The sequence below is a fragment of the Drosophila virilis genome, chromosome X, assembly GCF_030788295.1.
Source record: "Drosophila virilis strain 15010-1051.87 chromosome X, Dvir_AGI_RSII-ME, whole genome shotgun sequence".
NCBI classification, from domain to species: Eukaryota; Metazoa; Arthropoda; class Insecta; order Diptera; family Drosophilidae; genus Drosophila; species Drosophila virilis.
The window spans coordinates 11063378-11089987 of NC_091543.1; the positions used below are offsets into that span (position 1 = coordinate 11063378).

Below are 26610 nucleotides of genomic sequence, written 5' to 3' on the forward strand. Positions count from 1 at the left end.
TGCAATTCCAGTTGATCGTTGATCCTAACCATACGTATGCATACGTATGGATATGATCCCACCTTAGCTTACAACATGCAAATAATAGATTTACAACATGGTTAAAGTTGCCTTTTTATCAGTTTTCGAAGATACTCAGATCACAAATCAAATCCATAAAGGGGTTTTGGCAAGTTCCACTCGCATGTGAGAATACTTTCACGCTTTTCGCAATATCCACGTGGAAAACCGACATCCAAAACTTGGATGTTCGAATTCTTGGGTTCTAATTCTTGGGTCAGGAATGATTTTATAATGAAGTATGCATGAAGTCGACGCTTATTTGTATTTCTCAGTACCATAGCTTAAATAATTTACTAAAACAACTTTTAAAATGACATATAATAATATGTAGCCCATAAATTATGTCATATTTATATTATGCTATTTGCTTGCCAAGCTAGGAATTTGAAGGACATGTTTAGCTGAATGTTTGTTGACTTGTACATTCCGAATGTTGATTTATTCAATTTGATATATCTTGCGATCAGCTTGTAACTACAATTCGCAGTTTTGTTAAATCTATCAAGATATGCGCTTAGTTATGTTCATAATTTTTTCACTGCTGGCACTCCTTTTCCTACCGTCGGACACATATGGGTCAGTCTTGCCTTATGACAACTGTCAGCCCGCAATGTTGATTTAGTTATTGCCAAAAGCAAATCGAAATGAATCAAATTCATTAGTGCCAATTTATTGTTTGGCATTTTCGGCCAAGAGATCAAATATCTATCTGCATCTGTGGGCTCCAATCTGCAAGTGTGTGTCCAGTTGACCAACTGTTGGCCACTTGGCCACGGGCCTGCAGCTGAGCTCCATTTGGGTCCGTTGGTCAGCTAGGGGCAACGGGCAGGGAAGCAGGCGTCGGCCGAGGCGTGCCTAATCCGATTTTGACTTTATTAACGGTGCAATTTGTACGACACTGTGCCGCAGCAGCAACAGCAACAACAACAATAACAACAGACGCCAGTTATTTTTTATGGCTATGCCACCCTATAAATATGCTTGCCCAGGCGAGTACACAAGCTTTTGAATACACTGAAAATAGGGTAAAAGCATCCTTGTGTATGTGTTATTAAATTAATTAATGCTCGACAATTTCTTAGTCACCTTAGTTTCCCCACCATGAATACAGTTAGCAGTTTGTTTAGTTTTGCGTTTTATCCGCCTGGCAAAGTGCTTTGCAAACACATCTCTGCTTCGTTTTGTAGCGCACTATGTAATACCCGGAATACATAAGAAACCGATTAGCTTAATATATTATTCCAATCAAGCTGATTGTAGACACACTTTATACATTCCTTCTGTTAACTATTGCTGCAGTTTATTTAGCTTTGCGATTTATTCGACTGACAAAGTGCATTGCATTGCCATTGCTTATGAACCTAGAGGAAAGTAACTGATTAGTTTGATATATTGATTTAATCTAGCTGATACCTGATACTTGATACTTAGTTTATGCATTCCTTTTGTTAGCTCACCCATCCTTTGGTGCAGTTTGTTCAGCTCAGCGATTAATCCGCCTGGCAAAGTGCATTGCAATGCAATTTTATTATTTATTGCTGTCAATGCAACAATAACAACAACAGCAACAAAAACAACTTGCCTCGCAAATTGTATGCTAATCGCTCGACCCAGAGCAGCGGGCGGCCCAACTCGATTGGCCAGTTGGCAGTTGTTGCGGCGCAGCTGGCCGTGTGTCCAGAGAGCGCCAGATCTGTGCATGGCAAGGCACTGAGCTCGGTGGCCTGGTGGCCCGGTGCCAGGTCGGTTACTTTATGATTGTTTTCCGTTGTCTGATTTATGGAGTGTTGCTGACTAATTTGAACTCTGGCGTGTTAAAGTTCTTGTAAGTGGCCGCCACTGTGCGCGCCACAATTGAAAATTCGCCTTTGTTCAGCGCTGGCCATTGTTATTGAACTGGCCGCGTTTTGCGGCATGTGCCACAGCTAAGATCAAGATCGTTTCAGGCAAGTTGTCAATATCTATGCATATGCACATGCATGTTTATAAATACTTTTAACCCCCCAACCCCTAGACGCACACAAATGTCTCCATTAACGGTCATTCGTCTTAGGGATTGCGCTCTCTATATTTGTCGCAAGTCCAAAATAGAAACCACATGGGCTGCGCAGGCCGAGGGCCGGGTGCTAGGGTGGGCAAAGGTTAAAGAGCATTTGCTGCTGCTACCAATTGCTTCTTTTAAAAGGGGTCCAATGCGTTTTTGCATGTGCATGTTATGAGCAGAGGGCGGCGTCTCCGACTCCTTTAAGTATGTTTATCAAGTCCGCCTATTTCTGCTTCTCTCTCGGTTGCTACAAGAGATAAAGACTTGAAATTGGCATTATGTATAACGCATATTGGTAAGCCCTCACATTTCTTATTATGATGATAATTGGTATGCCTCGAAAACTTCATAAAGATCGGACCATAAGCACCGAGGTAGTGTGAGGCTAAGCGAGGCAGAAGCTCGGCAATGGTTGCTGGGTATCTGCCAGTCGGGCACTCCCAACAGCTTACTTGTTATTGCTGCCACTGCTCATGCGTCACGTTGCAGTTGCAGTTGCAGTTGTCGTGCCGTCTCAATGGCGACAATCATGTGGCGGCCGCCCCACAAAAAAGGAAGTCCAAATCGTTGCGAGTCGCCTACGAAACGCGCCAATTGTTGTTGCCGATGATTCATTTTTTTTATATTTATTTTGTGTTTTTGTTTTGTTTTTTTTTTTTTTTTTTTAGGCCAATTAACGTGCAAGTGCAAGCCAAGTTTTGCGTCTATTATGTGACAATTATGCTTCTTTAGCCTTATTTGCAAATTTAATCACACAATGCGCAGCGCAGCGCGCTTTGTTTTGGTTTTCATGATTGCGCTCAGCAGGGGGTCACATTGTTGCCAGTGTGTGCACGCTTTGCGACAGTTACATGCCAATTTGAGTCGGCTCTTTGTGTGCGTGCGTGCGTGTGCGTGTAATTCCGGCAAATTACGCTAGACAGGGTCACAGTAGTTGTAATGCCGGCCAGTGTGTGCACACATTAAGCAGCTTTCACTAGCAAAAAAATGCATGCAATTTATGTACAAGGCGGGTGTTTGTATTGTTGCTATGTGTGCGTAGCTGTAAGTGTGTGTGTGTGTGTGTGTGTGAGCGATGAGTATGCACAGTTTTTGCCTTTGAAATTCCGCAAATAGCCTTTCCAACCGACTCCGCAACAGGCCCGACTTCAAAGCAAGGCCGGCGCACATTTCCCACGCATTTGGATGCGTCTCGTTGATGGACTGCCGCCGTTTTGGACTGCGATTGCGACGCCTGCACGTAGCCGGGCGATGTCACCAACTTAAAGCGAAAAAAACAAAAAAAAAAAAAAAAAAAACAACATTGAAAACGCGTCCAAGTCCAAAGCGGCGACCTTTTGTGTGTAGCTGGGGCCAATATCAGTCACAATAAACAACAGTTTTGCATGGCATAAATATTGTGAATTGAAAAGCCAAATATGAAAAGCGCGCACTGTTTAATCTAAGCCAGCGCGAATTTGTATATGTGTGTGTGTGTGTGTGTGTGTGTGGGTTGCAATTGTCGTGTCAACGTTTACAAAAGAGTTCGCGTCACGTTTGTTTAATAAAATTAATATTTACATATGCTCGTATTTACCTGGCATTCATTGAAATGCTTTTGCGCTCTGTGCCCAAAACTGGACAAATAGCCAAATAGACATGGCCTGGCAATTGGCACGACTCTCTGCCCTCAACCCACCCCACGCCATCCCTCCCCCGCACAGAGATTGCCAGATCGCACAAAGATTATATGCCAGACGCACATTTAGCTGTCGCCAGTGTTTACCTATTTGGGAGCGTTTTGTCATATTTCTGCTAAAGTTGCCAATTATTTTAACATACTGTTTAAGTTAATTGCATTTGCTCAAATTGTTGCTTATTAGTCAGTCGGGCTGTCATAATTTACCAGGAAGTATATCATCCAACTGGTAAATGCATGTTTAGTGTGTATATGCCCACAAATATAGCAGTACACAGATGATTAAAAAAATATATTTAGCACAAATCTAACAGCAGGCCAGCTAACATGCACTTTACCAGGCACATGCTAAAACCTGCTGCTAATATGTTAATTTGTAACAGGAAGCATGCAGCAAATCAAGTTAATTGTCAACGGAATTGGAGCTACCGTTCATGGTTTATAGACCAGACCGTTTGTTAGCGTTTATGGTCTCATCCGTTTCATGCCATTTCGTTTCGTTCCCAAGGCGCGCATTCTTGTTTCGTTTTCGTTTTCGGTTTATTTGCTGTTTGTTAGTTTTGGGCATTTGCGGCCACATTTGTAACTGTCTCGAGGGGGGAGGCGAGTCGTTCGGTGCGCGCTCTCACTGCCGCGGCCCATAGTCTGTCCATCTAATTTTGGGCCGAGTCTAAATTCAAGTTTATAACTAAATATGCGCCAGGCAGGTCCATTGGACGGCATTGATGGAGGGCGGGGTAGGGTGTCGCTCTGGAAGCCAACCGACACGGGCCGATTGGCCTCGATTGCGTTTACGTTTGCGTTTGCCACATTTTTTAACAACTTCACCCACATTCAAAATTCGTTTTGGCTTTTCAGAAAGAAGAGGAAAAAAAAAAACGAAAAACAAAAAACCAGTTCAGTTTGGTTTAGTTTAGTTTTGTTTTGGCAGCGGCTTTGTCTTGTTAACCATGTGTATAGCAAAGTATAGCATAGTATATATAGTATATATAATATAGATAGATCTATTTGGCCAAGTTGCCAGCGAGCTGCTTAAAGTTACGTCTATCCAGAAGCTACAAGCTATTAAGTTATATGTTATATGTTCTGCACAAGCCAATTATTCAAATTTGAACGACATTGGCAAGAATGTCTAGCTATGGATTAAATACCTGGACACATGGCTTAAGGCTTAACAAATATTTCACGATAATTTCAGAAGAAAATGGAAAACTTGCCCATACAATAACTCACTTTTCCAACGATTCTTTCAGTGGCGTTCAGCGAAATATTGATCGGACAGCGAAATATTGATCAAGAATATATGTAGTTTATATTTATTGACAAATTCATGCTTAATCTAAGAAAACACACACAAAATTTCATAGATTTAATGCTCTATTTGAGTACTTTCCATTCTTCCGGAGTTCCGGCTGTTCTTTTTTCTTCTGCCTCAGTTCCTTGAAATATGACTTTCACTTTACGAACTCACAAACATTTCTACTGCATAATAAATTCTTAACGATCTGCTCCTACTTCCCCCTTCGAATGCTGCAGACATTCGTTGAATCGTTGTAATTCCTGATCTGTGACAAATTGTGTCTTAGATCTTTGATCTGGCTGTGGCTCTGGCTGCAGTCAGTTCCCACAAGCTGCCACCTCGTATCAATTACCAATTGCATATCTGCAGTTATATTAGCTATGCCCACACACACACACACATACATATATATATATATATATATGTGTGTGTAGACTATCGATCAGTGATCTCATCTCATCGATCTTTTGGCCATGGTCGTTTCCCACACCTGAGCGAGCCGAGCGGACGGACGACAGACGGACAGACGGACGGGGCCAACAAACTTTTGGCAAACAAAACGCCTTCTATGGCATTATGGAAATACCGTTAACGTTTGGCCGAATAAAAAAAAAAAAAAAAAAACAAAAAGAGGAGATGAAAGGAACGAGAGAAGAAAAAGAAAAAAAAACAGCCCAATCAAATTCATAAGTTTCTATGGCCAAGATCAAAAGCGGGGCCCCCGAGCAGGTGACCGACGTAACCAATACACAGATCTTTAGCAGCAACTGTTGCTGCTGCTGTTGTTGTTGCTGCTGCTGCTGCTGTTGTTGTTGTTGTTGCAACAATCATTTGGCAGCGATCTATCATTGCCAACTGGCCAAAAGAGAGACACAGCTAGTTAGCTACGAGGAAGTTGTTGTCCATGAGAACCTTGAACTCCCAAGAAAGAAATCGTAAAAGAGCGCTCGCCAATGTCCGAACAGAAGATACCCTAAGCCAAGCTGCCAGCATTAAATAATTTTACTTTTAAATATAAGTTTGTTTCCATTTAATGCCGAATCGGGAGAAGGTATCCAAAAAGTGAAATATTCTTAAGCTGTACGCGAGAATCTACAAGACAAATTTGGTCCATCTTCGATATTTATCGATAACATTGACTTTGAGGAAGATATCGATAACAAGCTCTCTCTCTCTCTCTCTCTCTCTCTTTGCATAAGGCAATTTTTTTTAGCTTTGTTTTCAAGACATGATCAAGAATATATATGCTTTATGTGCTTGAATTGGCTTGGCTGACATCCGCCTCTCCCCCTCCCCACAAACAGTTTCAATGAATTACAGGGTATCTTAAACAGACAATAACAAATAAACACAGTTGTTGTTGTTGTTGCTGTTGCTGTCGACACGGCCTTTGAAATATGATTTTGAATGGAACAGCGTGGACAGTTTTTTTCTTTTCTTAATTTTGTGATTTTGATTGAGTTGAAAACAGCAAAAAGAAAAAAAAACAAAAGCCAAAAAAAAAAAAAACGAGACAAACCTCGTGCCTTGCTGGCCGTGCTGGGTGTTAGAGCTGCGGCCAATGGCGGCTATCTGAATAAAATCGGTGGCAAGTCCACTTCACTCCATTAGACTCAGCTCTTTGAGCCGCCGCCCTCCCCCCTCTCCCGCTGCGCCGCCCATTCCACAGCCGCCCTGCCTGCCGACCAGCTCAAAGACAGCCAACACAATGCGAAAAAAGTTTTTTTTTTTTTTTTGACAGCAAATCCGCTTAGGCGTCGGCCAAGTCAGCGGCCCACACGCACACACACACACACATGTGATTAGTATGTGTGTGGGTGTGTGTAGTCGCTTATGCCTTGCAGCCGCATGTGGCATGTGCAGGGTATGCTGATACCCTACACAAGGGCTATACTTTGATCTTGTCAACAAACATGTAACGCTCTTTAACAAGAAGCCAAGTTTATTCATCTGGCTGAAAGCTCTTGCTATATGTATATATATCTGAATAAATATGTGTATATCAGTCAGCTAGATCGGGACAGCATGGTATATAGCTGTCAATCGGAAGAATTGCCTTCAAGTTGGGTGTTTGCTTAAGCACAATTCTATGTTGTTCCTCAACATTTGCACTAAGTATTCTCTAGATTGTGACAGTATATATTATAGTCACCACAATATATTGAAAAAAGTTGGATTCTTTAATCTATATAATCTCAATTACGAGTTTGGGTATATTTTAAAGCATTCACAGTGTTAACTTTTTGGAACAATTGGTCCAATTAGTAAGGCCTGTTTGTAGAAATACAAAACACATGTGCCTATTTTATATTGTTTACTCTCGTAAGATCTTGTGTACCATATATACACACACTATACTATATATACATGCTGTACTGTATATATATATATCTATATCTATGTGTTGTTGCATAGTTAAAGTCCTTCGTGCTTGGAGCCTAGGGTATCTCTGCTGCGTTTTTTTATATATTTAATATAAATCTCATTGTTTGTATATCTTTTTTTTTTGTTTTGCTGCTGCTGTTTGTGTTTTTTTTTTTTGCAGTTTGCAATGTCATTTTGTATTTCTTTTTTTGCAGTTCGCTTTAATTTTGTTTGATTTAATTTTGGGTTTTTTTCGCGGAAGCAAAAAGCTGTTACGGGCATTACGGCTACAAATACCTATTCATATATACAATTTATATATATTATATATATACATTTTCGCTTATGCGCCAGACTTTGCTTTGCAATCGCCTTTTACCTAATGTTATTAACGTCATATTGACACACATTCGGCTCGGGCAGAAGCAGAGAAATAAAGTGCAAAAATCTAAGCTAATTACGTGACAGATACCCACGCCCCCTCCCACCGGCCCGCAGTGTATGTGGCATATGCCACAAGCTGCTCGGCGCGTGTTGCAACATCTTTTGAGCTTCCATAACGGCTTTCGCTCTCTTTCATTTAGTTTTCTTTTTCTTTTATTTTTTTTTACCTGCGCACACACATCGGCCGCATGTCACGTACTTGCGCTTTGTTGCATGCAACTTGCAGCTGCAGCATCGACTTGGCCCACATTGCGTCCACTTGCGGCAGCTCAGCCAGTGTTGGCAAAGTCACGTTAATATGCACATCGACACCTGACACCCGCGCCCAACCCCGCCAACCCCCCACCAGCACACCCAGCCCACGGGGCCTCTGACCCATGCCAAGTGCCACGACTTTACTTCAACTTTAAACCAAGGCAAAAATAAAAATATTGCCAAGAAAAGCCAAAGCTGCATTTCGAGAACAAATTTTTCCCTATTGGAGACAAGAGACGAGATAAAAGAGTTCAATTTGATGCGGTTCGCATGATATGCGGGGAGGGGATTAGTGCAACTCGAAAATGTCGAGTCAGGCAAGAAAACATTTCACTTTTCAAACTATATATCTTACAGAGCTAGATGGTATAGTAATATAGCATCTAGTAGTATCTTGGTATTTAGTTTTCTATTTAGGATTTAGTATCTAGCATCTGGTATTTAGTATATAGTATCTAGTATCTTGTGTCTAGTATTTAGTATCTAGCGATGATTCGAACTGGTATCTAGTATATTGTTTACTATAGCATATACTTATACCATATACTATATACTATATACTATATACTATATACTATATACTATATACTATATACTATATACTATATACTATATACTATAAACTATAAACTATATACTATATACTATATACTATATACTATATACTATATACTTTGAGACTTTGGGTGTCTTTCGTTTCGAGTGGGGCCTGTAAGCTAAAAATGTATTAGCTAGTCTTAACAATTTTATGGAAATACATTTTAATTAAAGCTTACGGATCTGTGAGAGTTCTTAAGGTGATATATACAATGAATAAGATAAATCTACAGCAAAGCGGTTGTATGAAGCATCAGGATTCGGTTGAATTAAATAATATATTATTTATATATTTATATATGTAAAAATCTATAATGCTTTGAAAATTAATTATATATTTGAATTAAAAGTTATATACAAAGTGATACATACAATAAATAAATAATAATAAAATAATGCATAAATAAATACATAAATATATAACATTATTATAAAGCTAAATTAAATTATAAATATTTAAACAATTATTTAACAGGCGAGTGTTGAAAATGTATTTAAAAAAAAATATATTTTAACTAAACTGGCAAAAAGTTGGATAATCGCCAAACAAAAAGGGAGATTGTCTGGATGAAATATAAAAAACATAATAATATATAATTAATTTAATATTAATATATATATATATATGTATATATATATGCATGCCGATAAATGCATAAAAGAGGTTTACTTTGAGCTCATTTTTGGCAGCGTTACGTCTTAACTTATTTACATGAGTCCGAGAATTTGGCCTTGGATTCGGATTTTAGTCCGGAGGGGCCAGTACTTAATGGCTAATTTCCGAGTCGGACTGATCTTCCATAACATCGCAGACCTCATTCAGTTCGGGCTGATTGTGAAGCCTCGTGGAATGACGCACCGAAGCTTGGTCTTTATCTTCTTCTTCGTAGTCGCCGACGTCATCATTTTCCGCTGTCTCTTCCTTAAGCGACTTGGCCTGCAGCTCTGCCTGTTGCTCCATCCCATGCAGCTCCTTCTCGATTATGTCCATGCTCATATGTCCGCTTTGTTGGAGCGTTGATGGAGTCTGTGGGCAAAGAAGCGTCAGCCAAAACTGGCCAATATGCTTCAGCTGCTATACATACTCACCACTTGGTCGCTCACATTGGCTGAGACAATGCCCGAGTCGGCAGGTAATGGCTGCTCCGACCTATTGCTGGAGTCCGCCGCTGCTGGACGCTGCGGCCGCTCGTCCAGGCGAGTGCTCTCCAGGAAACTGAGTCCAGTCGGCGACCTTGGCAGCGTCTGATCCAAGCGCGAGCTATCTAAAAAACCAGATTCATTAAAATCAATGTCCTGCGTTTGGTTCGTGGCGGCAAGCTGCAGAGCCTCCGGCTCATCTGGCTGCACATTCTTATCATCGCAGTCCGTGGTCGAGACCTCCAAGTCCATGTCCGAGGAGCCGTCCGGCACAGTTGCATCAAGTGCCTCAGCAATCGTCGACAGCTTTTCGCGTATACCAGCTAACTCCTCGTGCAATCTATGCGCCTCCCTGCTGGTGCACGGCTCCTCCAGACGCCCGTGTATCGTCAACATGCGTATCCGTAGCTGATGCTGGGCCACGCGCAGGTCGGCCTTGACCTTAGTCATGCTAGTGAGGGTGCTGGCCAAGGTCATATTATTGGGCACATCATCATGGGGTGTGTGGGGACTTGGGTGAGTCGGTGGCTCCTCGCAGCGACGCTTCTCGGGCATAGCGGAGTTGTGATCGATGGGCTTGAAGTCGAATGGCGAATCTGTTGCTGCCGCGATGTTCGACGACAGGCGACGCTTGATGACCTTGCGACCGAGCTCGTCCGACACTGCTACGGATACCGATGGGGACCGCTGATCCGGACGTGTGCTGCCAAAGAAGCCAGCCCCGTTTCTGGTCAGTCTGCGCTCCATGGCAGTTGCCTTATCACGGCTTATGTTGCGTAACATGTTGTCCAGTGCGTCGTTTAGTAGCGATCTAGAGCGGCTGGACGTCAAGGCTGCGGGCTCCACATCCATGTCGGAAGACGACTCCTCTGAATCTGGCTGAATATTGATAAGTTCCCGCCGAATCTGGATCATCTCGAGGCGCAGCCTGTTCGCTGCCTCGCTGCTGCACGGCTCCTCGAGGTTCCGCTGTAGTTTCAGCAAGCGCGCCTCCAGGTAGCTTTGCATGTCCATTAGCGACGTGCTCCCATGGATCTGCGCTGCCTGGGCATTGGCCTCGGCTTGAACCTGAAACTTGGTGCGTGGCAAAACCGGCAGCAACTGCTGCACCCGGGCATCGTTGGTGTTGTAGGAGAACAGCTTCGGATCCCTGACGCCGGCGTGGGGAATAATGCTGAACGCTGCTCCTTGAGGTTCGCTCTTCACATTGGGATTGAACGGCGAGTCCGGATCTTCGTCTGCGCCATCCTCTTTGGTCGGCAAGGCATTGCCGCTTAGCTCCTCGGCAATCGATTCGTCTGCGGATGAGTCGGAGGACGTCGGCGTTGCCCTAATCGGTTTACTTCTTGGAATATCAAGAAACCGAGCTGAACTGTCCGATGATTCAGCCTTCTTATCACAATCGTCCGTTGGTTCAGACTTCACTTTAACCGGTTCGACCGCTGACTTAGCCTTGAGGATGCGGCTCACGAAGGCGTGTTGCCAGGCCTCCAACTTGCTGACAGAGCTCTCGTCGGCGATATTCCATTGCTCCACCTTAATGGCCCTGCTGGTCCGCCCGCCCAGCTCGTCCGACTCGGAAGACATATCCGAGATGTTCATGTTATTAATGGGCCGTTCGAACATTATCGACTCTGCCATGTCCGAGTCCTCGTCCAGCTCGTTGTTCCTGGCCGACTGCAGATGGCGGAACGCTACGGCGCTGCTCTCGACGTCGTCTATGATCGCGAGCATGTTGCGCCGACTGGAGAACTGCCTGGACCGAAAGGGAATGTCCGGCATCAGTGTGTTCGACGTGGAATCCATATGGTAGGTGAACAGCTTATAGTTGCCCTTGAAGTCAACAGCATTCGGATCTGAAGCATCCACCAGCTGTATGCCCCGCCACAAGGGATGCATTGCATAATCCGTATTATTTACGGGCGGTTCACAGACTGGCTTATATTGCATATGCTTGCGGCTGAAGCGCTCCTCGTCGCACATTACCGTAAATGGTTTTGGTTTCATCACATAATTGAATGGAGAATTCGCTGGATGACTGTCCCTTTTCTCGTGTCCACGACGTCCTCGCGCCGATGGCCGACTTTCGGCCAGATCTTCCTTTTCTGGAAGCAAACGCCCGGCTAGGTCACGTTTGCTGCAGACCCTGGCGCAATGTGTTAGGAAAACGGTCGCATTCACATGCACCGTGCGGGAGAGCACATGGGCGGCCGGCAGCTGGATGCAATGGCGCATAAAGAAGTCCATATATTGGCCAATCGAAAGCTGCGGCTGACGCACGATGCCCTCCCCGTCCTGTGAGGCCGCAACGATGGCAGCTAGCAAAGCGGCCATGGTCGGATTTGTGTAGAAGGCGCGAATCGCTCGGGCTGCACGGGACAGCGTCTGAGCCTCGACCAACTGATTGTTATTCTCCTCATTGGCACTAGCCTTGAATGGATTCATATTGAGGCAGCGGCTACCTTTGACAAATTATTAACATACAAATTGCAATGAATTTCCAATGGAAGGTTCAAAAAGCTAAGAACATTCTCGCACTTACTTTTGAGAACGATTCGAGCTTGTGAATGGTATTAATTCAAATTGGAAGGATTCTTTTTGCCGGTTACGATGTGAGCTTGCGAAGGGTTTTAATTCAAAAGGAAGGATATGGCTGCCGGCTATGACGTTGTCAAAAAGTTCCAGGGCACATCCGGTGCGCATCAAATTGTGCGTTGCCCAACACTGTTTTCATCTGGCTTTCGAGAGCCTGCCATAACAGCAATTGGCACTTGCATATGCCTTGGCTCGGCTTAATACTGATCGGCATCTTGTAATCGACATATCTTTTGCCGTTCGCTCTATGAAATTACTGATCTAAAATGTTGCAGTGGAGATTCTATGAAATTACTGATCTAAAATGTTGCAGTGGAGATTCTGGTCAACACACTCGGCGGAAGCTGTCCGCCCACATTGTGGCGCACAGCCCGGAAATCCTCGCTAGCATTCGAGTATTGTTCCATTTTGAGTGCAGATGATGAACTCATCTCTAGCAAGAGCAAAACTGTATATCAAATGTCAACGTTGTTCAACACTTAACTGTCGAAAACTTTGCCTCATTTGCTAGCCAGTCTGCTTGTGAACTTTACACAACTATGCGGCACTTGCGACGATAACACAATCCGGAATCTGGATTCTGAACGGTTTGTTGCATGCGCCTTCAAGAGTTTCTCAACACTTATATCGATAGGTGCAATAATCAGGCTCGGCTCATTTCTACTAAGCGCATAGGTCCATAATAAATACCGCCATTGCTTAACACTATTCAGTCGATGGAAAGCCTTGGCAAGTGCATACTTTATATCTATCCTTTATACTTTATTAAATTAACGCAACAAAAGTAGTCATACTGTTGGTTAGCTGTCTGGATTGTTGCCCAGCACTAATATCGATTGGTACTCATATCTCGTGAGCATGGCTCTGCAGGTGCATCGCACCTTAGAAATTTGCCCAACACTAAAATCTAGCCTCGAAAGGTCAAGGCTTCCTCCGCTTGAGGCCTGAACAGGAGTGGAACCGAGCAGCGCAGCTTCATTGAATGCATAGCTGCATATCGAGTGCCATCGTTGTTCAACACTGGCTTAATCAAAACAAATCACAGAAACTTTGGCACGTGCCGCGCAGCATGAGAGATTGTGTGATGTCATAATAACAATTTCGAAAGTGAAAATCTGATGCAGCTTAGTGGAGGCAACTGCAACAGCAACAACAAGTGAAGCCGCAACGAGGCGCGTTTAACGTCAAGGCACATGCACCACACACAGCTTCGAATTCGATTTGAATTTGAATTATGGTCTCGGTTCTAGCCGAAGCTGCGATGCGCTACCAAACAGCCAAAGACTGACTCAACTCAATATTGTATTATTGTCTAGAGGCAATAAAATGTTAAATGTGATTTGGCGTGCACAAGGCCGAATGCCCAACCGTGGGTAGCGCAGCGCGAAGATGCAGACCTATTTAACGCCTCGGGCCAAAAATGCATCGTGGGCGTCTTCTGTCTGTGTCTGGCTCGAGTTTTGCCTGTGATAACAGCTGCTGTCTGCTGGAGCCGACACGACTTCTTAATGCCCTACAATCATATCAGTGATACCACCTGGTCGAAATATTGAATGTTAAGTGCTGCCCATTTATTTCGTTTATTTTCCAGAAGTGCCAACTTTTGCCGGCAACAAACGATATGTATTCACATTTATAAGTATATACATATATAATTGCTCATGCGCGATGCATTCCATTTAATGACAATAGGCAAATTGCTATAATGCCACGCCCACCTGCAGTATTTATCATCAGACGTCAGCAGCCAGCGATGATGCCCTTGTTTGGGTTTAGGGTATACGTACGAAACGGTGAAACAATAAACACCAAATAAAGCACTTTGAATGCAGTTTGTGGAGATAGCCATAAAAAATAATAAAGAAGAAAACAAAAATAAATAATAAATAATAAGCGACACGAGAGAGGGAAATATTGAAATTGTTTAAATATTAAATTATTACAAAAATGTGCATAAATGAATATGGAATGATCTATGCAAATGCAAATGGAAATGGAAATGGAAATGCATGACACGTCGTTCCCATTTGTTGCATGTTGTTGCCTTTCGTCGTGCCAAGCAGCGCCTTCAAATCGAACGGCTCGGATCGGATCGGATCGGATCGCATAACATTAAATAAGCGACGCGCGCCAATCTTGATGACATAACCTCAAAAAGCGACGTCAGCTTTTTTTGCTAACGGACCGCATGCGGGGGCGTACAACGACAAGTGTGACAGTGTTGAAAAACAGCTTGATCTTCAGGCCTGTAACTGGATTAAAAGTGTTTACAAATGGATAAATATCACGATTGAGAGAAGCTTATAGGTCGTTGAAATTATCGATCGCAATTCAAGGTTTGATTTCAAAGTTTCACTACTTAACTAGACCAAGAACTTGTGTTCTACCAATAAATTATTGAATAACAAAGATATATAATTATACATTGGAAGAAAACAAGTTCTTGAAATGGAAATCAGAATTAAAAATTTGTACATTTATAGTCAAATGTAATCATAAAACCGACCGACCTCTCGATCTATATATATACACACTCTTGATCTGTAATATAAAGAGTTCAAATGTTTGTCTCCTCCTTGCTGTACTTGACAGATAAGAAATAAGCAGTTACGATATTTAGTCTGCCTTAGCCATATATAACATATAGAAACAACTGAAGTTTTCTGTTTTCCTTGGATAGAGTTTTCCATTTCACAGATTATATGTACTTTTATAGAAATTTCTATATACATATATTCGTAGTCACGGCTTCGCAACAAGTTTTTGCTCTCTGATTCTGTGACATCTCAAATGTTACACAGATAGTCACCCATTATTTGCTTATAATTCACAACTAGTTATAGCGCAGAGTTGCTGTCATAAGCTTACATTGATCCACACTTATAATGTGCAACTATGTGAGGAAACAATTGATGTTCTTAGTTCATATACCGGCAGATTGTGCATGTAGAAGATCGAGTAACTTTCAATCAAGCACACCCTTTTAATTCTCAACTAGTTATAGGCCATTCCCAACTAGTTGCAGTCTGCCACATACTGGCAGATTGCATATTTGAAAGATGGGATTACTTTCAATCGGGCACACCTATTATTCCCTTATAATTCCCAACTAGTTGTGGCTCGATGATCCTGTCAAGCAGAATCGCAGTGATCTACATTGTAGCTGAGTGGCAAATATGTAAAGTATGTGTGCCACATATTCAGCTAGGCCCGCCCATTCACAAATTATGTGCTGGCCAAATGACTGATGAGTGACGAGTGTTTGCAATTTGAAAAGTGAGCTGTGCCCCAAAGTGAGTCTTTCTGAGATCTTTCTTCTCTTTGGCGGGCAGTTGTAGGGGGTTGGGGATAGGGGTTGGGCTGCGTGTTAATTAATTATGCATAACATTGCTGCGGCGCCATCATTCGGCTGATGCCAGCTCCTGTGCCCTGGCCTGGTTGCAGTTTGTGGCCCAACGCTCAGCTCGCTGCAATCAGTCCAACTGACGCGTAGACCCTGCTCTGGCCGTGGGGAGGAGGGGCGTGGCTGTTGGTGGAAGGGGATGGAGAGGAGGGGGGGGGGGGGAAGAGCTGGTGCAGCTGCCCCGTTGGCGATCTGTTCAGTTGCCGTCAGCCTAAAAATGCCGCGCTAAATTCTTGTGACTCTTTAAAAATAAACTTTTTCTAGATATTTGTCGCGCTTTAAAATAAGCCAAAATATTTTTGACTTTCACTTGCGATGCGTCTCGGCGCGATTGTTGTTGTTGTTGTCGCCTTTGTGTCTAATTTATTGTTGTTGCGCTCTTTAATTTGTTTTCAGCACGCAAATTATGTGCGGCAAGCGGCAGAGGACTATTTGGCCCGGCGACAGGCGCGCAACAAATCAATGACACGCTCAATGACTTCCGGATTGGCCGGACCGATACTCGCCCTGGGCAATGTGCATTATCTGCCCGCGGCCAAGAGCGGCACCTTCTTTGCCCGCGACAATGTCTCCAATTTTATAACCTGGTGCAGGTGAGTCTTAACCCAACTAGAACATACAAATCACAGCTGGTTCTACATAGCTGCACATCTTTCGCATAGCTAGCTATAATCCCCAAATAAGCACATTTCAGATTAAAATTCTCTTAAATACTCTCATTTGTCATTTTGCAGAAAGAGCCTTAAAATCATCGAGTGCCTATTGTTCGAAACGGACGATCTGATCATGCGCAAGAATGAGAAGCATGTGATCCTCTGCCTGCTGGAGGTAGCCAGGCGTGGCGCCAAGTTTGGTAAGTGCAACAGCACGATGTTATCGATCAGCCTAACTGATCGATATGTTTGCAAATTTATTGATAGGCATGCTGGCCCCGATGCTGGTACAAATGGAGCGACAAATTGATCGCGAAATCGCGGCCGATAACAAGGCGAACGGCGTCGGCTGCGGCACACAGACAAACAACGGCTGCTCGGAGAGCGGCACCCAAACGGAGACGCCGCCGATCGGCTCAGAGTGTGCCGCCATCGAGACGGATCTCTATGACAGCGACACCGAGAACGAGGACGAGCACGACAAGGATCCGATGCTTATGTACGGACCACAGCCCCAGATCATAACGAACGATCTGAAGAGTCTCGACGAAATGGTAAGTAAGTGGGGCATGCCCCAAGCCACGGCTCAAGCCATGGCTCAGGCCAAAGCCTGCCCAGCTCTCGGCCCTAATTGCGATTGCTGTTGATGTCATTTTCCAGCTGATTTTTCCTGCTGCTGCTGCCTTTCTTTAGGTTTTCTTGACGTGGCGCTGTGTTTTCTCTTTTATTTATTTTTGTTTCGTTTTTTTTTTTTCTTTGTGGCAGCGGACCTCACGACTTTTTGTTATTGTTGTCGTTGTTGGTTGTTGTAGCTACTTTTCTCATGTCCATTTTTAGCCACGGCTAAGTTTTCCAGTTTCAAACTTGGGCAAAACAAATCAAAAGCAAACAACAACAACAACAAGTCGAGTCGAGTCGAAAAACAAATGCAATGGATAATTGCTTAGACGATTTTGTGTCGACTTTTGCCTAAAAACGGATATGTATTATCTATCCAAAAATAATCTACTTGCATTAAGTCGTGATCTTTGTTCGCCAAAAGCCATGCATGAGCTTCAACTGTTCAATTTGTTTCTTAATATTATTGGTGAGTGAGATCTCGAGCATGTTTATCGAATTGAAATGTTTAAACAATTATTGCGCCAATCAACAAAGCTATCGATTACTTTGGAGATATATAAATTATATTTACTTTATGTGTCCAAAGAAACCTGTTCTAATAGTCGAAATTAATCGATTGTGAGGAAAGTTAAGAGTTATCGGAAAATATTGATTGCTCACGGGTTGAGCCATAGAAAAATATATCGTTAGATAGATCAATTCATGTTTCCAAAGAATCCAGTTCTAATAATCGTAATTTATTAATTGAAGGGAAAGCTAAACAAACGAATGACAAAAAGCCCTTATAATAATAATCGAAATTGATCGATAATTGGGTAAACAGTCTATCGAATACTTTCAAACATTTCAAATTTGTCTTAGATCAGTTAAGTATGTTTCCTATGCGCCAATCACTAAAATCTTCTATTAACGAAGCCATTTTAGTGCACTTATCGATATTGGCGCGCCTATCGATTAATCGATGTATCGTTAGCGCTGGCAAACATGTCAAGTATTTGGCAAACAATGATGCTGATTGGCAATTGGCAACGCTTATGTCACGGGCCCTCAACATATTGTTAATTAATTTGACAAGATGTTCGAGGCGTTCCATTCCCGCCCGTTCCGTTCCGTTCGGACTCGCATCGTTTTCCGCTGGCGCCAGATGTGCCAACAACAATTACAGCAATCGCAATTGTCAATGGTAATTGCAAGTGTGACTGCGAGCAACATGCGGCGACAGCAATATGCAGCAGCAGCAACATACAACATAGAGCGGACAGTGGACAGCGAGCGCCCAAGGATTGAGGAGCAGTTAGCCAGGCAAATCGGAAAACTAATGAAAAGCCATGCAAGCATTTCCTCACGCCGCCAGCAACATTGACTACGAAGCGCGGCTTACGATAGACAGCTGCTCGATGGATGGATGGATGGATGGATAAATCGTTGCGCATTTATTGGACGCAACATGGACATGAACGTGCCATGGCGCTTTGCTTGCTAACACGCAGCGCCACATGCTGCCCAAAACATTGTCAGGCAACAGCAGAAAAAACCACAACGCCAACAAAGCGGCCCGGCGGGCGGACCAAGTCGCCGAGTCGCCGAGTCGCCTGGTCGGATAACTCAGTCAGCCAATCAATTTGTTTGCAGCAGCAGCAGCGGCAGCCAAATCAGCAAATAGCCTCAACAACTTGTCGAAAATCAAATGATGTGCCACCACGGCAGCAGTCACAGCTACAGCTACAGCTACAGCAGCAGCTACAGCAGCAGCAACTGTTGCAAACCACGCCACGAATCATTTGTCGCTGCCGTTTGGCACGTCCGCGTCGTCAACATTGTTGTTGTTGCTGTTGCGATTGCTGTTGCTGTTGTTGCAGTGCTTGTGCCTCCTCTTGTTGTTGCCATTGATGCCGAGGTGGCTGTTGTTGTTGCTGTTGCGATTGATCCTGCTGTGGCAATTGTTGTTACTGTTGCTGTGGTGGTTTTTGCTGTTGTTGTTGCTGTTGCTGCTGTTGTCGTTGCTGTTGCTGTTGCGATTGATGCTGCTCAGGCAATTGTTGTTGCTGTTGTTTTTACTATTGCTGTTGCTGCTGCTGTTGCTGTGCTTGTGCCTCCTCTTGTTGTTGCTGTTGCGATTGATGCTGCTCAGCCAATTGTTGTTGCTGTTGTTGTTACTATAGCTGTTGCTGTTGCTGTTGTTGTTGTTGCTGTGACTATTGTTGTAGCTGTTGTTGCTACTGTTGTTGTTGCTGTTGCTGCTGCTTGTGCTTGCAATTTATGGCCCAGACCAGGATCACAGCGCCGTCTAATCTTGCATGCGTCACAGTCACGCCGTTTCCCCTTCCACTCACCCCTCTTCCCAGGTTGCCCGTTCGTTGTCGTTTGCAAATCTGCGCACCACTGCCAGATCATTTTGCTGGCTTATCGCCATGTTAGATTTATTGTGATGTCGTCTTGCCACAAGCTACGCCCACCCCTCGCCATTCCCCCCTGTCCAGACCCCTGTCCAGCGAGGACGGATTGCAGCTGTGGCACAGTTCCCACTTGGCCACGAATGCAACTCGACAAACTGCGCCAGCTTCAGGCTGGCTAACTAACTAGCGAAGTTCAAAGGTGCAAATGCGTTTTGGCTGTTGCGCCTTCCCCCTCTCATCTATCTCTCCCCCCCACCTACCTCTCGCTGTTGCCTGGAAGCGAGCAGCCCAGCAAAAAGGCCCGTCAAAGGCAGCGACACAGTAGCCAAGCAACGCCGTCCGACTCCCTACAGACACGATTCAAAGCGAGCCAGTTGCTCTGCTCTGGGGCCTGACTGCAGCTCTGGGCTTTGTCTCTCTCTGTGTTTGGGCCTGGGTCTGGTCTGGGCCGCGGAGTTGTTGTCTTTGGCTCGTTTTGGTTGTTCCGCTCATTTGTTTGATCATTTGTTCGGACAATGGCAGCGCGTGAATTTATGCAGTGGAAAGCGAATTGCGATGCCGCCGCGCGGATTCCGATTCCAAAATAGTCGTTGGCTTCTTGACTTGAACTTATGCAATGGCCTGCGGGGTCAGCCTTTGGCTGCCCGCCCTCTGAACACACACACACACACAACCATAAAAAAATATACATGCATGCAACATTTGACACAAATTTTGGTATATTTGCAGGTCAGAGATTTGGTGGAGAAATGTACATGCCCCTCGCAGTTTCCCATGGTGCGCGTCTCCGAGGGCAAATATCGCATTGGCGACACCAAAGTGCTCATCTTTGTGCGGGTAAGTCAAATCTGCTGGGTAAACGGTTAACTTAACTTCCGGCCAAGCGGCTGGCAAAGCCTTAGTTTGAGAATACGGCTAAAATAGTAGCCAAACGTATCGGTTAACATTTCAGACTCAAATCTTGGCTAAACTTTCGGACAACTTTTGAATTTTCCAATCTAATATTTCGTCAAAACCTACGGCTTAACTTCCAGTTAAACTTGCTGATAACTTGCAGCTAAATTTACGAAACTAAATGTTAATCAACTAAACACCAAAATAATGCATCATATAGTGTCTTCTTCGGACATCTTGTTCCCATATCCGCGTTCAAGTAACCAATCGAATCATATATTCCATTCCTCTGCAGATACTACGATCGCATGTGATGGTGCGCGTGGGCGGCGGCTGGGACACGCTCTCCCATTACCTGGACAAGCATGATCCTTGCCGGTGCCGTGCCCAGCATCGCAGCTCGATCCAGGCACGTCTGATGACCCGCAACACAGGCAATTCCGGCAACGGCATTGAGCTGCACAAGGCGCATGTGATATACGAACGGTAAGTGAATCGAACTGTTTCATCTTCCGTCTCCGATGGACGGGGGAGCAGGTTAAACGCCAGCTAAACAGCACTTTGCTCCACTTCCACTACGCCTGCCGCGCCACTCCGCCTGCAATTGAAAACGCAGCCCATTATGTGCCATGCATTAAGTTGTTATCGCCCCGCTAATTGCATGCATAAAGCCGGATAATGATGGTGTCTCCAATCGCCAGCGCTTTACACGCACCAACAAAATAGACAGACAGTCCGTCTCATGGACAGCGGCACAGAATCAAGCCAGCTGAGACGGAGGCGGAGTGCGCCATTAAGGAACTCCATTAGGCAAGCTCGCACGAATAGCTGTAGAGGCGGAGTGGTAGGGGCTAGGTGTTGGCATGGTCTAGTTGTTGATACTTGTAAAATGCATTCATTTCATATTCATGAGTCTCCACAAGGCAAACTTGTGCTTATCAGCCTCTACTCGACTCAAAATTCCTTATTCGCGCTCTTAGCTCGCATCTCAGAGTCCTTGAGATACATCTAAAACACTTGTTTAGATACAGTCTTGCCTTCGTAGTTTAATTTTCTTTTTTTCCCAGCAATATAATATCTTTCAATAGCTGTTTGCATGGGCGCGTGCATTCAACTTTGTGTTTTATGAATTTTAGTTTAACTCATGCAATGCTCTGGCACAGCCAACTTAACAAGGCTATTGATAAGCTTAACAGCTGTTAATTCTGAGCGCGGCCAACTTAACATGCTTACAGGGACAAATATCGAACAAGAAAAGCATTTAGAAATATGTTTAAGTATGTTTATTTTCCTTCAATTAACTACATTCGTACTCGACTTAATCTCTTAGCTCACTCGTAAAATGTTTTAATACAACTTTAATGGTCAAAGACTACAATACACTCTCAAGAGATAAGAGGTTTTTTTTCGATCGAGGTTGTTTCCGATAATCGATAACTTACTCCGTTTCCAAGCAATCGATAAAAATCGATATCGATATGCTGTTTTTTGGGCAATTTTGGTAAATAATAAGAGCTGGAGTCCCCAAACTTGACATATAGCTTCTAAAATAGAATATATATATGCATTTGATGTTGAAAGAAGAGGGTTCAGGGTATCCCCTAGTCGAGAGCTCCCAACTAGAAGCTCCTACTGGTTTTAAGTGACCTCCTGCATTTGGATTCAGTTCGAAATCCGCTTGCTTTCCATATGCTGATGCCCAAATCGAATTCTTGCAGCTCACCACCCGCAGCACGGCGTGTTCTGTCAGCAGCCGGAGCGGGTTCCGGTTCCGGTTCCAGTTCCGGAGCAGTGTCGCCAGCCGCTGGAACAGTCGTCAGCAGCACACACAACGCCAGCTTGTCGCCCAGCGCAGCCGCTGCTGCAGCCGCTGTCAAGCATCGCAGTCGCAGTCCAACGCCGCAGCGCAAATTCTTGAACCAGATCAATGGCAGCGCGGAGCCCCTGCCCGGCTCGCCGCGCCCGGCCAGGCGCTCGATGTCGCCCAGCCAGCGACGGCTGAACGATGTGCGCAAGCAACAGAGCTCGCTGGACTCCTATAAGACGCTGCCCGTCCTGGCCAGCGCTGAGAGCAATCTGGAGGAGATGAACGGCAGCAGCGGCAGCGGCGTTGCCACATCGGCAGCCGCATCGACAGGCACGGTTGCCGGACAGCCGGAGCAGAGCAGCAAATTTGAGAATATCAGCGACAATGGTAGCGAGATCAGCGACGAGGGCTACCGCAGCCTGGGCGTCATCCAATCGAATGCACAGAAGCGCGAGTCCCTGCACAGTCAGGCCTCCATGGAGGACGCTGAAACGAATGGTAGGCGGGGATGCCGTCCGTCTTGGGCTCAGCTCCAGGCTCACAGATTCTTATTTTGTACTTTGTTTTTGCAGCGCGTCTCGATCAAACGTCCAGCGACTCGCAGATCTCACCCACAGATGAGCCCGAGGCGGAGCCGGAGACGGAGGCGGAGATCAAGTGCAATGCCGTGGCCGAGGAGGAGCCGGAGTATACGCTCTGCGAGCTAGATGGGCCACAGTCGCTGCCCGCTGTGCTGGCCCTGCCCAAGCAGCCCAAGGCCGTCTACGAGGGGCATGGCCACAAGTTCGAGCAGTCCGGCGTTTACATAACGGACGATGAGATTACGGTGACCAGCTCGCCGCTACCAGAGCCGGACAACAAGACGGCGTGTCAGTTGGTGGCTCCGTCGCCCATTTTGGGCAGCAAGATACCGCGTTCCCCGCTGGCGCAACGACGCCGCCGGCGCAGCATCGACAATAGCACCTGCGGCAGCAATGCCGGCGGCAGTCTTCAGGATCTAAGCACGCGTTCCACGGCGCTTGGCTTCAATCGTAAGCAGCCCGTCTATCGTTCGGTGCGCCGCCCGCCACAGGCTCAGACGCAGGCGGCACGGCCGAAGGCCTCGCAGCTGCCACTGGTGCGTGATGTGACCAACACCTGGAGCGGACGCAGCGCTGCCACGCCCAACGGCGCCAACGGCAAGAAGCGGCCCACGATCAGTGCGGAGACATTTGCGCCACCGGCGCCAGCAGCAGGCACAGGCCCATCCGTATCGGCATCAGCATCAGCATCGACATCGCCATCGCCTTCGCCGTTCGAGCGCGGCATCAAGACGCGCTCCTCACAGATACTTTACGATAGCAATGGGCGGCGGGTGCGCGGCGGCTGCAGCAGCTCGCTGACCACGTCGCCGGTAAAGAATCACGCCTCCTCGCCGCTAGCTCAGCAGCTGCTCGAGGCGGCCAGCAGCGCCAAGAACGATGCACAGATTCTCGAGAAGATGAAGACCCTGCTCTCACGCTACGCAGCCGGCAATCAGCAGCAGCAGCAGCGGCCGGGCAAGAAGACGCCCGTCTACGAGGACTTCACCACGGCGTGGGTGCACAGCAATGGCAATCTGGAGCGGTCCGAGAGCTGCTCGCCGCCGGCAAAGGCGCGATCCAAGCGCAGCTCGGCCGCCTCCTCCTGTGGCAGCAACAATTCGCGTGATATGACGGCAGCTGGTGCGGCGGCAGGTGGAGCGGTTGTGTCGCCACGACGGGAGCGCGGCATGTCCAAGATTCCAGCGCCAGTGCGTCATCATACGGAGCTCTATTAACGGCACGCGCGGACGCCTAGCGTCCGGCCCAGGGGCATGCCCAAGACAAGACCACAGTCGACGGCCAATATATAGCTACATCCATATGGGATGTGTGGCTGAATCGGTTTGATGGGCTCCATACAAATGGGCGCTTGGACCTTAGGTAAATGTTAGGCAAAAGCTCGAATTGTCCGTCTGTCTGGTTTGGGGGCGTGTCCGGCCAAATTGAAGCGAACGGAACCGTTCCAAAAGACCTCAATACACACATATATGCAATTGAAACATACTCGTCTATACGAAACGTTAATCAATAATAATGATAATAATAATAAGATGAAGAAGAAGTAAAAACTGTAACTGCCTCATTAGATACCCAGTTTCAGCTGATCCGTGCACCAGACGCCAATCGCCAATCGCCAATCATGGCACATTTCATTTCGCAAGAGCAGCAGAATATTCCAAGTCTAGGCACTTTTTAACCCAATTTCTACTCGTCACTGTCACTCGTTGCTTCACATGGGCCCGCATTCGTTACTCGTTAGTTGTCAACGAAAGATTGTTCTTGCATTTCGAAACTGTTTCAAGAACAACTAACTCCCAACTCGTTAACACTCGCCCGTTTATCGAGTATCCCTCTCGTTACATTTGATCGGTTTGCGGAAATATGATCCACGCGGAAATATGTCGTTTGTAGAATGACGAAGATATGTCGTGCGAACTTATGTCGTTGCTCCGCTATCTTATGCGCTGCTGCCATTCGTTACTCGTTACTTTTTATCAAGCGTTTATTTTTGCGTTTAGCAACAAAACTAATCCCCAACTCAATACTTTCACTCGCTAGCTTAGCGAATATCTTACTCGCTACTGGTTACTTTTTATCGATCGAGTGCTTGACATTTGCTCCGAGTACAGCTAATAAGTTGCATCTTACTCGCTGCTATTCACTCGTTACTTTCATCGAGCAATTGGTCTGGACTGCGCGCCATGTGATTGGCAGAGAGAACCAACCATTTACAATCCAAATTGAGACTTTCAACTACAATTTTAACGTTTCTTCGACTTACTACTCTACTACTTTTTTTTTTGTTTTTTGAATAGGATATTGAAATAAGTGAACGATTTTTGGCATATAACATTTGAATGGATACTTATGCATTGCTCTCGTGATAGATCTTAGAAGAAAACCACATAGAAAGCGCATAATTTTCTAGAAGTTTTACGATTAGTGTACACACACACACACACACATACACACACACACACACACACACACATAGAGGGAGACACAGGAATATTTTGTATATAGGCTAAAAAGGAATAAAAGTGAAAATACGCCTAATTAGTTGGGTTTTTCAAAAAATATAAATAGTATATGACATGACATGTGTGTGCGCGAGTGTGTGTGTGCTTGTGTGTGTGTGCTTAATTTTTTTTCCAGCATAGTCTTAAAAAGAAAAAGGAAGATTTATTTTTATATGCAAGCAAACGCCATCAATGTGAAAACATAAAATAAAGGTAAGAGGGAAAGCTTTTAACAAAAACTCAATTTTACACATAACACGAGATGCGATACGATGATGATGATAATGAGATGGAAATACAAATAGATAAAAAATATATGCAACTATATATATTCATATAAAGAAATGTAGTTAGGATTGTTTGAGCAAGCCAAACAGAGCGAAAGAATAAGAAATCAACTAAACGAATTTTGGTGCTTTACCAAAGCCAATTTCAATATACTACCCCCAACCCCCTACTGAACCCCTCTTACACAAGGATCCAACTATATCTATAAAGTTAAGAGCCATAATCTGAACAGCGGTCACAAATGTTCGAATGTTAAGTAATTCGTCTAATTGATTAATTAATACTCCATATATAACCCATAAATACACATATTGAAGCCCCAAAACTTATTAACTATATATATATATATATATATATATATATATATATATGTATATACATATATATATATATATATATATATATATTAGATACTAGCTGAAGTGTTTACCCAGACATCATTTAATACAATATATTAGCCTAATTTTCTGCACCCGCTGCATAACGAAATATATATATTAACTATATATACATATATTCGACTTAATTAAAGTGTGTTTTTTTTTTTGCTTATTTGTTTTTTGCTTATAATAATAGCAAAGTTAACATACTTAGTACGCCGTACCTTTAAAAAGCAGTATGCATATAAGTACTATACATATAAATAGATCCCTTGTTTATGGATACGTTCAAATCGGCCTTAATATCCAAACTATGTTTATTGTAATATATGATTTCAAGTTGGGTTTCTGTTCAGTTTCGTAACGTTAACCAAATGTATATCGAACGCAGGGCAACAGCATATTTAAATGCCCCATGTAAAACATATGTGTATTCTCTGCTATATCTGTGGGCCTTAGCTCCTAACTAAGTATATAAACAAAAAACAAAAAAGAAGAACAGAAGAAAAGAAGCAATTTGTAGATCAAATCGAAACAATAACACTTGAACATCATTTCAGCAAAATGACAATTTAATTGTTTGCAACACACGCACATAAGAATTAA

General features: G+C 44.5%; 2 protein-coding genes and 1 long non-coding RNA gene across 7 annotated transcripts in view; 1 reads left to right on the forward strand and 2 right to left on the reverse strand.

The window, feature by feature from the left end:
- Positions 1-25973, forward strand: part of pigs (pickled eggs) — a 94401-nt gene extending 68428 nt beyond the window's left edge. For all 3 annotated transcript variants that reach the window (XM_070208205.1, XM_015170202.3, XM_002057204.4), the window contains exons 5-11: positions 16280-16476; positions 16618-16736; positions 16804-17090; positions 20283-20390; positions 20743-20933; positions 22166-22752; positions 22827-25973. In XM_070208205.1, coding sequence (XP_070064306.1) covers positions 16280-16476; positions 16618-16736; positions 16804-17090; positions 20283-20390; positions 20743-20933; positions 22166-22752; positions 22827-24052 — 2715 coding nt within the window. In that variant the 3' untranslated portion in view covers positions 24053-25973. The remainder of the gene's footprint in view (positions 1-16279; positions 16477-16617; positions 16737-16803; positions 17091-20282; positions 20391-20742; positions 20934-22165; positions 22753-22826) is intronic.
- On the reverse strand, positions 390-3363 carry LOC116652025 (uncharacterized). 2 transcript variants are annotated; one of them, XR_011416407.1, is made up of 4 exons: positions 2415-3363; positions 1330-2354; positions 1150-1254; positions 390-1077 (listed from the first exon to the last, which is right to left on the reverse strand). It is a non-coding gene; the product is annotated as an uncharacterized lncRNA (long non-coding RNA). The 2 variants fall into 2 exon arrangements; XR_004305030.2 differs by having other exon boundaries at positions 1150-2354.
- Positions 9337-12579, reverse strand: LOC116652024 (uncharacterized). 2 transcript variants are annotated; one of them, XM_032439677.2, is made up of 3 exons: positions 12428-12579; positions 9835-12347; positions 9338-9772 (listed from the first exon to the last, which is right to left on the reverse strand). In XM_032439677.2, the coding sequence occupies exons 2-3, from the start codon at positions 12328-12330 to the stop codon at positions 9512-9514; spliced, it is 2757 nt and encodes a 918-aa protein (XP_032295568.1). In that variant the 5' UTR covers positions 12331-12347; positions 12428-12579; the 3' UTR covers positions 9338-9511. The 2 variants fall into 2 exon arrangements, with proteins under 2 accessions (XP_032295569.1, XP_032295568.1); XM_032439678.2 differs by lacking the exon at positions 12428-12579 and having other exon boundaries at positions 9337-9772; positions 9835-12378.
- Positions 25974-26610: the final 637 nt, after the last annotated feature.